Source organism: Crocodylus porosus, unplaced genomic scaffold (assembly GCF_001723895.1).
Source record: "Crocodylus porosus isolate Cpor-Errol unplaced genomic scaffold, CroPor_comp1, whole genome shotgun sequence".
Classification (NCBI taxonomy): Eukaryota; Metazoa; Chordata; order Crocodylia; family Crocodylidae; genus Crocodylus; species Crocodylus porosus.
Genome location: NW_017728911.1, coordinates 22,408,843 through 22,422,548, shown reverse-complemented (window position 1 = coordinate 22,422,548; position 13,706 = coordinate 22,408,843). Strand labels below are relative to the sequence as shown.

Below are 13,706 nucleotides of genomic sequence, written 5' to 3'. Positions count from 1 at the left end.
CCCCGCCCCACACCCCAAAGGCACTGGAATACATTGGAAGAAAGGTGATGCATATGTTAATGGATCATTGTGTGAGGTTCTTTAGCGTATTCTTATCTGGGCAAAGTTTTGGATGACTGAAGTTTTGAAGAACAATATTTTTTGGCACTTGCATCAAGTATAAGTGCTGTATTGTGCTTGAAGGTGCTAGTTGGTGCTGGAGCCTGCTTTGTATGGAGAAGTCAGATTTGTAACTACAGTTCAACTGCTAACACAGTTATTACAATCCAACAGTCATTTTATATTTAGTATGCATGAAAGTATCCTGTAAACAGTGCAGTGAGGCGGCAGCTGGATTAGCAAACTTTTTCACATGAAGTTGTAATTTATTTTAGCACGATTTGCAGGCAGGATATTGCCCACATTATATTTGCTTTGTGTACTAACTTCCCAACTGATATCAGGGAGCTGGGACTGGTTTGTGTGGGCACTGGAATCTATTAAAGTTACTTATAAATTAGTGTAGTTTGGTCTGTAGATTGTTTATGAGCAGTTAGTTTTACATACTTAAAAGTCTACGCTGTTCTGGCTAATTGCACAAATCACATGGCATTGTTAATTTTTCCCAGCGTGGATAATGATGTAATTAATCAATATAGTGCAAAAAGTGAATTTTATAACCTAATGTGCAGTTAGTGCTGAGTTTTTATATGAACACTAAAAAAATTAGCTAAAACTTACCTTTCACAAGTAACATGTGTTGCACTGTTTGAAGTGAGCGAATGTGAAAAGAATAGTGACCTTTTAAAAATATAAGTATAATTATGTTTTGACAAAATGCATTCTAGTCCCCTCTAGACTCTAAAATCCTATTGTATGTAGAGGCACATAACTCCTTAGACTGTACCTGATGAGTTGGGACATAAGTTTTGAATAGTTCATTCTTGGAGATTTCATTGTGTGTGTCATAGTGCTATCAATTTGTGAGAGAGAATCATGGTTTCTCTATTTGTCATTTAAAGCAGAAGGGAAAAATTTAAAGCAGAAGGTCTAAGAAACCTTTTTGGGAGATTATTCTCACAGATTCAGAATTAAAATATTTGGCAACAATGAATTAATCCTCACTCCTATGTGCAGGTCCTTTCAGACTAATCTTCAGTAAAGTTACTCTGGCTCCACAAAGGCAAGAAGGGTCTGCCTGCGTACAGCATTGGTGCTTAAATTGCTGTGAAAGATGGGAGCATCCTGCCTATTTCACCAATGTAGATTTTGAAGCTTGTCACTTGCCCAGAGCTTTATGCAGGCAATCTGTGGTACAGCAAGAAAACTCACATATTTAAACTGCAAAGTGCTCCTTCACTTTAGTTTAGTACTGTACCTAGAGTCCTGGTACTGTACCTAGAGTCCTGGCCCCAGGCAAGCTTTTAGTATCGGTTCCTCTTTCCCAGAGATAATGATAATAATTGGACAATGGAAAAAAAGTAAAAAATGTTGGGCCTCCTTTCTGTCCGGGCCCCAGGTGGCTGCCCAGTTCACCCATGCCTATGTCCAGGTCTGCCTTAGTTATAACTGTCTGAGAAAGACAGATTTCATAGACATTGGGGCTGGAAGGGACTTCGGAAGATCGTCGAGTCCAGCCCCCCGCCCAAAGGGCAGGAAGTCAGCTGGGGTCATAGGATCCCAGCAAGATAAGCATCCAATTTTTTCTTGACGGTGTTCAATGTAAGTGCTTGAACCACCTCCGATGACAGGCTGTTCCAGACCTTGAGGACTGGACAGTAAAGAAATTCTTCCTTATATCCACCCTGAAAAAGTCTTGCAGTAGTTTATGACCGTTCGACCTCGTCATCCTTTGGGGTGCTCTGGTGAACAAACGTTCCCCCAGATACTGGTGGTCACCTCTGATAAACTTATAGGTGGCCATCAGATCACCTCTGAGCCTGCGCTTTTCCAGGCTAAAGAGCCCCATGGCTCTCAGCCTGTCATCGTTAAGGTCTGCTTTCCTGACCTCTAATCATGCACATGGCTCTTTTCTCCACATCCTTTTTGAATTGTGGAGCCCAAAACTGGTTGCAGTACTCCAGCTGTGGCCTCACCAAGGCCAAGTTCAAGGGGAGAATGACATCCCGGCATTTGCTTGAAAAGCAAAGGAAGTGAACACTGAGGCCATATCAATATTCTATGTACTACCTTTAATACATGGAAGAAAGGAAAACATGGAAACATTGGGTTCAGTTGTCATGTTCTGCAGTGTTGTTGAAATGAAATTCGAGAAATGTAAATACTAAACGTGCTGCCTTTGCATAATGAGGGGTGAACCTTCAGATGGCATAAATTATTCAGTGGACTTGCATCCTACATCAGCTAAGGATCTATTTCTTTGGCATGGAAGATTCTTGTCTCATTGGCTTTGCTGAGGCCAGATTTTCTCCATAGGAGTCACAGAACTGTAGTACTTAAAGAAACCACATTTTAGTGATTTATAATTTAAATGGAAATTGTACATATTTCCTTTCTATTTTTAATGCTGAAGAGTGATCTAAGGTAGCACTGTACTATTACAGGCATGCAATAGAAAAAATGATAAGGCACAATTTAATGAACTCTTTTATTTCATTATTTCAAGTTAAAATATTTAACAGAAATAGTCTGTGTATATTAGGAAAATTAAGATATTCAAATTAGGCCTAAAAGTCAAGTTTATTTTACATTTTCTTATCAGTTTACCAAATCAATGTAAAATTCAATCTTCTGAATCATGCAAGATTAGATGTTTGAGTAAAACAACACAAACGGAGCAAAACATAATGGACTTAGTGCAGTATTTCATTAACTTCTCTTTGAAATCTCTTTCATAACCACGTGATTACTGCAGTCATACATTTAATTTGACAGATTGAAAAGTTAGTTTCAAAATTCTTGTTCATCAGCTAGTCAGAAGCCAATGTTCATATAATGTATTTTCAACAGCTGCAAAGATATTTGGTAGAGTTTTAAGCCACATATGTTCAAAAACACATTTGTGCTCAAACACAGGACATATATAATCTGTTATTTGAGCGATTATATAATTAGAAAAATTAAACAACATATAGTAAGTTATAATTATGCCATATTAAATTATCAGGTCCTTTTTTGCCAGTGCTGTTCTCCTGTACTTCGTCAGTACCATTCTCAAAGTTGTTTAGATAATTTATGATGCTCCTATTGGACTATTAATTGTCTCTACAGTAGCAAACTCCCAAGGCATCTAAAATTAAACAGTGTACTTTTTCATATTTGGTTACAGATGTGTGATATACAACTGGATTTTGAAAAAGGAGATTTATTATTAGAAGGACATTTTTTCATCAGTAGTTCCAATTCTGGGTCTAAACCTTTTCAAGTGGATATCAAACTTGCTGGCTCCTTGGGCTGGATTCTAGACTGACCTTGCAGGTGAGATCCAGACATGGGGATAGAAGTGGGGTGAGTAACGGCTGTAGGGGTTAACAGCCATTGCTTGCCCCCTGCTGCCAACATGCATCCCCAGTGGGGCTCTGTGAGCTTCTATACTCAAGATGCTCAAATATATTGCAGAAAAGGAGGGATAGAAAGTGGGGAAAAAGGCAGGGTAGGTCTGGACTGCAGCTGTTCGTCAAACTCAAAAGTGTTTCCAGAATAGATAGTTGGCAGGCAATGGCTTGAAAACAACTTTTAGGTTAACCTTATCACTGACCTTTAAAAATGCATGTGCTGAAATCAAACTCTTAGAATGTATGCATGTACATTTTATTAAGAGTAGAAAGTTAGTACATTTTTATGGTTGCCCCTAACTAGTAAGATTGGAGGGAGGTTTTTTGAGAGAATTTCTAACCAAGCCATATATAGGTGATCAGACACGACTCCTTTTCTTGCCACTGGTAGACTCCTGTTGACATAAAGAGAGTAATGAAATGAATGTTGTCCATATAGGATAACCCAGATAATATGAATCTTGCTATGTATCTTAAGTAGAAAACCATCAACTTAAACCAGTCATGTAGCCTGATCGTTAACATTCAAAATGCTCATCTTACGAAGTGTGGATCCAACGCTCTGTATCTTGCAAATACATAGGCGCTTAACTTTACTAATGTGAATAGTCCTACTGGAATCAGTGGGATTACTCATAACAGAAAGGCTAGGCAGGAACAGGAATGCTTGCAGGAGGCAGGCCATAGAATCACATATTAGCTCCATGTCTAGTCTGACTAAAAACCAAGAAAGTATAAAATGTACAAATCTTACGTTCCATTGGCATTTTATCAATTATTCTAAATTATTTCATAATAGGTTATTACTGTGATATGTGGGTTCTACAGTGTAGGCTACTTTTTCCAAATATTCTGTATATGAAATTTCCCTTTCAGGAGATTGAATCAACAACACAGGTAGAAGTTTCTCTGCACACTGTAAAACAGTAACCAAAGTTGGTTCATGTGCTGTGCTGTGGTTCTGCTCTGAAAAATGAACCTAACACTAACCTTCATGCACTAACCCATTCCATGGGTGTTCATTTTGTTGATTCCATTTGTTTAGTTTGTAAGTAAGAGGTTTGTCTAATTGCCATTCCTAACCAGTGTGGGAACAGAAAGTACAGCTTGCTTGCTCTTAGATGTTTGCTTCAGTATTCTTTAGACCAAATTCTACTCTAAGTAAACATGAGCAAGTTTCTTTGTCCTTGATGGATTTTGCAGGCTGAAGTCGGCTGGTCCAGTATTCTGGACCTAAGCTAACAAGTCTATTCATGTCATGTGAACTACAAAAGGATCCTTTCTTTCTCTAATACATATCTCGGGTGACTTGACACTGTTAATAATAATGAAAGCAAATAAAAAATGTTTGCCACCAGATTAAGTAACCACATCTCTGAATAAACAAAGAGGAAATATGTTGTGCTTTATCCAGGGCTAAAATTGGAGCCGTTTTGTTAAATTTGAATCATTCTCAGCTTATTCACTCATAACAATTAGAACAGAACAGCTGCTGCCCTTCTGGTTTTGAAAGGGATCCAAAAATAGATGTGTCCGTACCCATTGAGAACTCTTATGTAAGGCTCTGACATCCGACTCTACCCTGAGAACCATTCAAGGTTTCTGCACAGCTTGAGTCCCTCTCCAGCAGTGAGGGCCAGACTTTTTGGGCAGGTGTGCCTTGAGTTAGTCCCAGATCCACCACAAGTGCTACCCTAATCCCTTTTCCCCAATCTGATCTTCTCCTTTTTCTGCTTCTTGCCCTGTGCTCCCTGCCTAGTTTAACATTGCTCTCAGCTTCCTGTCCTATCTGTCACTGTGCTGCCTGTCCCCTCCCCAGTCTGCCACATGCTGTACACAGTGGCTGCCTGTGCCAGTTGTGGCACCCATGCTACAGTTGGCCACCCCTGCTCTGGAGTCTTCAAAACAGATTTAAAAGGGAGTTAAGTAGTAAATTGGCCACCTTTGGACAGAGGTCAGATCCACTACAAATAAACTAACCCCAGCCTTTCTGTTGCTTTTATCTAGAAATCCCTGCTCTCTTGCTAGTTTATTATCTGCATCAAAATTGTGTAACTTACAGGACAATGAGATTAGCACCCCTTGAATGTTCTTGTAGCAGTTCATTTAGACGGACCTGGCGGTAACTCTGTGGGGGGAAAAAAATCAGATTCCATTAGAAAGTATAGTTTCCTGGTTGTGGCTCTCTCTGTATCATGTTGTATTGGAGTTTGAGTTTAGTAAACTTTGGGGTGTTGTAACTGTAAGTATCTAAAACGTCATGGTTCTCTTTAAATGTTGTGGCCCAACCTCTAGCCTCATCTGTACAACCCTCTTGTTTTTTTGCTCCATGAAGCAGTGCTTCTCCAAACATCTCCTAGAAAGTGTCTTTTCCTGTCCAGTAAAAAGTCCAATGACATATTGAAGACTCCAGGCGAGGACTCACCACAGCTTTCCACCACAGTGGAATAGCAATACAAGACAAAGCCAATTCCTAAAAATCAGCGATGACACATGTTTCATGTTCTTAGGCTGGTTTTTCAAATATGTTCTGTAGCTTCTTCAGTTGAAGAATTTACCTTCTCCTTGAATGCTTCCAGCTCTGCATCTGTAATTTTCCATGGAGCCTCTCTCTTTAATTTCTCAGCGGTTGTTAAATCTTTGCAGCTTTCATGGAGGCGATATGGTTCAATCATCTCTTCAAAGAATTTCCAGCTGAAACAGGAGTTACAAAGGAGGCCTCACAGCAGGATACTAACTCATTATTTTACAGATACTCTGTGACAGGCCCTGCAGACTGCAAAACTGTAGCTGAATGATGTGCAAAATCTTTTTAATGTTATGAACTAAATTGTGCTCACAGTCGCATCTATGCAAGACCACTACAGTGAGGTTACATAGATGTATTTATGGGCTGCATTGGAACCACAGTCCGTACTGAGAATGTACAACAAGCCTTTCCTGGTTTCAGTGTAGTCTAAGATCCAGAAATGTATTGCAGTATAATTGCAAACTTCAAAATTTTAGTTAATAAATTAAAAAAAAAAATACAGGACACCCTGTCAATGCTGTTTTTTATTCAGAGATTTGTAGAACTAATTAGACTGGTCACCTGACTGATGTGAACATAGCCTTAATGAAGATAGCACCAAGATAGTGTAAATTTAACACAATGATGCATTTAACAGGAAGTTTTATAGGGAAGGCTCTGGAGTTGGGACTTACGGTCTAGGTTTAATACCTAACTGTCCCATAAATTTATTTTGTGACTCTGGACATATTCCCTAATTGCTGTGTTTTATACACATGATAATACCTCTTTTACCTCTTAATACAATGAATGGGATTAATACACAGGTTAGGGGAAGGTGTACGTCACTGTTGCAAGTGTTACAATCGATGCTGATCTTTCAAGTGCATTTGCTCTGACTATAAACACCAAATGCAGTTCTGTTGATTTACATTGCAAATGTATGGTGCTTCTGGAACATCATTACTCAGTTACTACTGGGAAGCAATCTTCTGTACAGTTCTTAGTCTTGTTTCTTTTTAAATGGTTTTGCTGCTTTTTCAAAAATGTTGGTACCAGCTATGTTGGTTGGTATATCCCACTTTTGTTCTTAAAAGTATAACATATTCTATAGTGCATCTCACCTGAAGATATGAAAAGCAATGAATATTAATGATTTAAGCCAAATATTGTTGTTACTATTCTACACACGGGGAAAATGAGGCACAATGCAGCTAAGTGATTTGCCCGTGGTTGCACCAGAAGATCAATAAAGATAGGTGAGTAGAACAGAAAATAAAAAGTATATCTGCAGAGCCCAGGAGAGCAAAAAGAGGGAGGTATGTAGTTTCATAAAGCTTCTTGATGATCTGGGAGAGTTTTTGTACCAGGAACTGAAATGCCCTTTGCAGATAGGGGGGAGATCTATCTTTCTCTAAACATAGATGAGGAGAGTAGATTAAGTAGGTAGGGCTACATTTTGGAAATTAAGTCTTAAAATGACTTGGGAAGACAGCTTTGTGGGGTCCATTCAGTTTTGGGTAAATTCAACAGAAATCCTGTTTTTGTTTTTGATTCCTGCCCCCTCTTCCCCTCCTCCTCAAGAAAAGAGAATGAACATTTACCTTACAGAACTGGGATTAGCTGTCAGCTGAAACAGCGAAATATAATGCTAGAAAAATGTGAAGAGGTTGTGAAGTCTTCTAGTTTGCCATGGACAGAAAAACATTTAGTATTGGTATGGCTCTTGAATATCTGTGGCCAAAGTGGTTGGAGGTGGAAATTCTTGACTATTACCAATTCTGTTTTTTATCTAATTTATCTTCAGAGTAAATGCACATAACATATGAGGGATATGGGTTTTAGCCACGTTGGTCTACAGGCAGAAGTATTCAGAACTCTTGGTAGAGGCAATATCTTTTATTAGATCAACTAAATAGTTGCAAAAAATGTCTTTATTTGCAAGCTTTGAGGCTCACGTGCCCTTCCTTAGGCAAAGAAGAATGCACAGACTGTAACATTTCTCCCAGGTAGAAATGAAACTTCATGTTGCACAGAAGAATAGAAAGATGTTTAGGCTTCTCTTGGAGAAATGTTACAATCTGTGCATTTTCCTTTGCCTGAGGAAGGGCGCACAAGTCCTAAAGTTTGCAATTAAAGATTTTTTTGCAACTATTTAGTTGGTCTAATAAAAGATATCACCTCATAACATATGAGAACATATGAATTCATGCCTTTATTAAGTTTAAGTGATGGCAGAGTGCTCTAGGGAAAGGAGGAGTATATGTATTTAGTTAAAAGACAGAATGCAACTGAATGCCTGGGCAGGGTGAAATGTAAAGGTCTGTGAAAGTAAGGGGAAGATGGGTCTACAAAAGAACTTCAGTCTGGTGAAGTCAAGGCTGTGGAAACCAAAGTGGATATAAAAAGTAATCATAACATAATGTCTGTTAAATTCAGTGGGTCATAACTGTGAGTCTCTAATTAGCCTTCATATTAAAATTAAGTCTTATTATTATAATATAAAGTGGATGATGGCTTTACAATATTGGCCTTTGTACTGTGATTTTTAAAGTCTTTTCCTTTAGCGCTCTTGATTTTTTTGGAAAATCATTGTAATTAAGGTCATGGCATTCTCTTCCTTTGATATCTTTTATGATCAGTATAAAAGAAGCAAGTCCTAGACAAAGAACTGCAGATAAATAATGGATTTTGGAAATGTTTCTTACCTTTCTTTGTTAGGTTTCATATTGATGTCACAAATGATATTAATGTCAGCAAATTTTATTCTGAATTTGCTTAGAAGTGAAGCCATCCTGAAAACAAAAGGGAGAACACTTCATCATTGCATTTTTAAGTATTTGAATCAAAGACCACTCATAAATTGGTTAAGACATCAAAAGCAATTGTCTCATATTTAATTTTACAAGGTAGTTTAAAAGCTTTACTTAGTGTTTCTGTTTTCAGTTACAGACTTCGATGGACATGATATGTACTAACTTTCTTATTTAGCTGAAGATCAATAGGAATTGCAAAAAGGTACAGGGAACAAAAGAATGAGAGCAACATCTGCTTATATTTTAAGAAAATATTGATATTCTAATCCTTTTTTATTTTTTTTTTAATTGTGAAGGACTTGCTGAGTACAAAGAGCGATAGAACTGCATTGTCTCCTCTGGGTCACGCTGAAGATTTCTGTCAGAGCTGTCAACAGGAGTTCTGTGTGCTAAATTCAATGTTGGTAGTACAGACTGGATGTTGGCACATAAGGCAGATATATAATACTTGGGATTATGTCAATCTATGTGTTTATATTTATTGACCCATTACTACAACACCTTCAAAATTTCCAAACAGAAATATAGTAAGTGTACCTATCTTTCCTTCTTCCCAACACATAGCAGAAATAGCTTGATTAGCTTAGATTTGTATGACAAGTTTATTGCTGATTAGATAAGTCAAGGAGTGGATATAAAACAACTCTCCTCTTATTTTCTTGTTTCTTTTCCTCTTTCTGTAAGTGCTGTTTGAAATTTGAGTGAATAGTTTTGCTGCTCTATGTTAAACAGTTGCTGAATTCCATTGAAAATTGAATGTATTATATTGTACCCAAATTGTATGTCTTTGCATGGCAGATTAAGTGATTGTGTCTATCATCTATAAAGGGCTTAATAAGGAAAGGTATCTAAATGATGGTGAAAATGAGCTGACACCTTTTGCACATGGATTGAAGGCAAACTATGGCCTGGTGATCTTGATGGTTTAGAAAGCGGAGTAAAATGACTTAGTCTTAAACTCTTAAAAGTTTATATGTGTGAATTACTCCATTTTTATGAGCTAGCTACAGCATGTGTGTCTGGGAAACTTCATCTGAAGTTTTCCTTGATAATTAAGCAGAAGTGTATAAACCCTCTAATATACAATGATTTTTCTCTTTACTGATTGAAAAATATAGTTCTCTAAGAAGGGTACATGGGCTGTTGGAGCATACCCCATGTATGTAATCCTTTTCTATTTTAATAATTATTTGGATTGATTAGTGATGATCCTTAGGACTTTGCCAAGTGCTGGATAATGTTGCCTAAACTATATCATTTTATTATTCAGGGATGATCCTGGCTTGAGCCATGGGTTGAACTAGATGACCTCAAAGGGTCACTTCCAGCCCCACTTTCCTATGATCCCATTGCTTTCCAAAGTAAACAAGTTGGTCGCGTTCAGAGATGTTTAGCTTACTGCTCATGAGAGATTCTGCTCATAAGCAATCAAAGCATCTCAAGCTGTCAGGGAAAAAAATCAGTTATGTTTACCCTAGTTTTTCATCTTCAATCCGGTTGACCTTTCCTCCAGTGAAGATCCTTAACTTACAATCCTTCCACTTTTTCCGGATAGTAAGAATATAGGGAATTAGGATAGTTAAACCTGGAAAACATTAATTCACACAAAGATCAAATAAATACAATGCATGGTAAAAACAAAGTCCTCTCCTTTATTTGATACCACCACATATATTTTCGCTCTATATTTTTAAGCCATGTTTAAAAAACAAGTATGCAATCATTTGCATAAGTTCCCAAGTATTCTTAATTAATAAAGGGCTTAATCCATCTGTCTGTCTGTCCATAATGCTCTTGGAGCAGAAACAACCAGTCAGAGTGCAGAGCACTGCCATGATGGAGGGGATGGAGTGGGGGGGCAAGGCTAGCAGCGCTGGAGGCAATGGTGGCACGGTGCTGGTGGAGAGGGACGGAGGGGATGGCGGGGCAAGCTTCCCCTACCCCTGCTCCTGGGAGGTGGTGGCGGTGCAGGGTGGTGGGTGGCGGTGCTCCGTCCCTGCCTGCCTCCCCCCATCATTCCTGATGGGCATTTGGCTAGTATATTTATACTTGTCAACATAGAAGTCTTTCTCCCTATAGCGCTCTTCTGAATCCCTTACCTCCATCATCAAACAGCCACCAGACGTCAATTGTACCTTTTCCATGCTTCTTTTTAAACTGACTGCTGGCTTCTAGCAGCCTCTGATTAAATTCACCCATGTGGATTGACTGGATTGTGTTAATGTTGCTGTCTGGAATGAGAGAAAAAAATGTGTATCTTTCCTTTTAAAAATAGAAGCAAAATAATTTTAGGAGAAAAAGCAGGGGGAAAAGCATATGGAGAGTAGGTGGGTTTTTTTTGGGGGGGGGGTTTTCCCCCTTTGTATTTTCTTTTTGGGAATTAATGTCACATGGAATAAACAATTAGTGAAAGGTTGTCAAGTCTCACAAGAGCTTGTTATGAATTAAAAATATATGCTAGCTTTTAAATATGGAGCTATAAAGCTATGGATTAGTTTCTTATCCTCTGCTCTCTTATTCTGTTTTTCACCATTAATCATTATATGGATAAGGCATTGAAATGATACATTTCACAAGCCTACAATACACTTATACATCTGTTTTAAATCAGCCCTTGTAAAGCAAAAGAGCAAATCTGGAGACATCCTCACAGTCACAGCACAGTGAAAGTATTTGAGTTGGTATCTCATGAAAACATATTGCGATGCTTTGTTAGAAAGATGTGGAAACACAAAGGATGTTGTAAGAGACTCTGCTTTGATTTGTCACCACATGAACCTTCTTTGACTCATTGGATTCTCTAGTTTAAAGTTCAGCATGCGTGTAAATGTTTACTTTAATATAATTTCGGGCATGCTTTTAATCACATCTGTTGGAGGTACCGGGGCTGACTTGGTAACCTGACGTTACAAAGTTTACTGTACAAATCGTCCCCTGAACCATAATACATCAGCATGCATAACTTCCACAGGAACTACTAGGAACTGCAGTATATGAATAAAGTTGCTCCCAAGTGTAAGTTTTTGTCTTATCATGACCTTATTGCAACAAGGTGTAGAAGGTTATCCAACTTGTGTATGAGATAAAGTACTGTAACCTGGATATTCATGAAATGCTGGAAGATAATTAGGAAATATGCTAGAGTAAATTACAATCTATTTTATTTATTGACTTTTTATATTTCAATCACATTAGTATGCTATAAAATATAGAACTTCCATAAATACATTATGAAGTAGGATAAAGGGCAACAAACTAGATTTAGTGAGAGCTGAAGTGAAACATAAATATGTGTGGAGGACATATTCTCTCACTTAAGTTCTTTGTGATAATAAAAATATTGTTGTTGAAAAATTGACTATCTAGAAAAAATGTCTGTATCTAGAATGCACATTTTTGTCTATATACTAATGATACCATTTCTCATTCCACCCTTTGAAGCATTTGACTTTATTATTATTAACTCTCTTCAGTAATTTCAAAGAGACAATGTCAGAATATTATTTAAAATGTAGCAGACAGGCTTCTTTAGAGGTTTTTCTCTGATGTATTAAGTTTAGAAGATGCTTTGTTCAGTCTTCCAGTGTTCCCAGTTTTGACAAGATAATTATATTGATACTATCTGCTTTCCTTTGTAGCTGTGGCACCTATGTTGGGAGTTCTAATGACTCTGGGGAAGGAAGGTATACTTGTCTTTCCATTTTGTTTACAAATCTGTTTACTAGCATCATGTATTTTTCTATTCAACAAGGTGAGTGAATGAAATGTGTGCAGAGCAAGTGTTATGTATTTTCTCTGTACCTTTCAGGACTGAAAAAAAGGAAAAAGATTAATTGGAGCAGGATGTACCTAGTTTGGTAGCATTTATTGCAAAAGTAAATTCTGCTCTAGTTTGGAAAATGAATGGAACACTGCCAAGCACAAAATTAGTACATCTTCTGTTATCAGTCTGTGGATTTCTTGCTGTATAAGGGAAACATACAGATATAGTCTCTGTATTTTTAGATACTTTGCAAGAGCAGAAAGTTTCTAATGGACCATTATTATAACCCCCTTGCAATTGTGAATAAGTGCCATACTGGATGAGAGCAATGGTTCGCATAGCCCATCTAGCAACCTGTCTCCAAAAGTAGCAAGTGGTAGGTGCTTTAGCAGGGGAGTATATGTACATGGCATGTCTAGTGTAATCCATCCCCTGTCAGACCCTCCCAGTGTCATCCATCATTGATCTAGGAACAACAGAAAATGTCCCCAAGTACCTATCAATGGGTTTGTTTTTCCATGAATCCCTTTTTGAACCTCACTGTATCTTCTGCAAGTTCATAGATTTAGATTAATAGATTTTAGGGTTGGAAGGGACCTCAGTGGGCCATCTACTCCGACCCCCTGCCCCTAGTTAACTAAGGCATGTGTAAAAAAACCAAACAAAACAGCAACAACAACAAAAAAAAACCCCAACCCCTTCCCCATTTGTTTTGAACTTGTTTTATGCTAATTTAGTATTTTATGTTATTTCTAGTATTATGGGACTTGGAAAATAACAGTTACCTCTTTGTTTTATCCATATCCTTCATGATTTTATAGATCTATCATAACCCCCTGCTCAGCCTTCTTTACCAGTTGAAGAGTCCTAGCCTTTTTAGGTTTCTAATACAGCAACTGCTTCATTCCCTTGATCATCTTTGTTGCCCTTCTCTGTATATTTTCTAATTATGCTATATCCTTTTTTGAAATGACAAACAAATTTTGCATTGGTTAACTCTGTCTCCTTTTATGGGTTTAATTAGAGCCTGAATATATTTTATACACTAGGTCCCATCACTCTATACTACTAAGACTTTGTGATGATTAATTGTTAGCTGTATATTTGCTTTCAGTACACACACA

At 37.7% G+C, this 13,706-nt stretch overlaps 1 protein-coding gene across 4 annotated transcripts in view; it reads right to left on the bottom strand.

The window, feature by feature from the left end:
* Positions 1–2,570: 2,570 nt before the first annotated feature.
* SLC12A1 (solute carrier family 12 member 1) overlaps positions 2,571–13,706 on the bottom strand; it is a 60,265-nt gene continuing 49,129 nt past the window's right edge. For all 4 annotated transcript variants that reach the window (XM_019533620.1, XM_019533619.1, XM_019533621.1 and 1 more), the window contains 6 exons: positions 10,919–11,050; positions 10,293–10,404; positions 8,712–8,798; positions 6,053–6,188; positions 5,555–5,622; positions 2,571–3,889 (listed from right to left, as the gene is read on the bottom strand). In XM_019533620.1, coding sequence (XP_019389165.1) covers positions 3,754–3,889; positions 5,555–5,622; positions 6,053–6,188; positions 8,712–8,798; positions 10,293–10,404; positions 10,919–11,050 — 671 coding nt within the window. In that variant the 3' untranslated portion in view covers positions 2,571–3,753. The remainder of the gene's footprint in view (positions 3,890–5,554; positions 5,623–6,052; positions 6,189–8,711; positions 8,799–10,292; positions 10,405–10,918; positions 11,051–13,706) is intronic.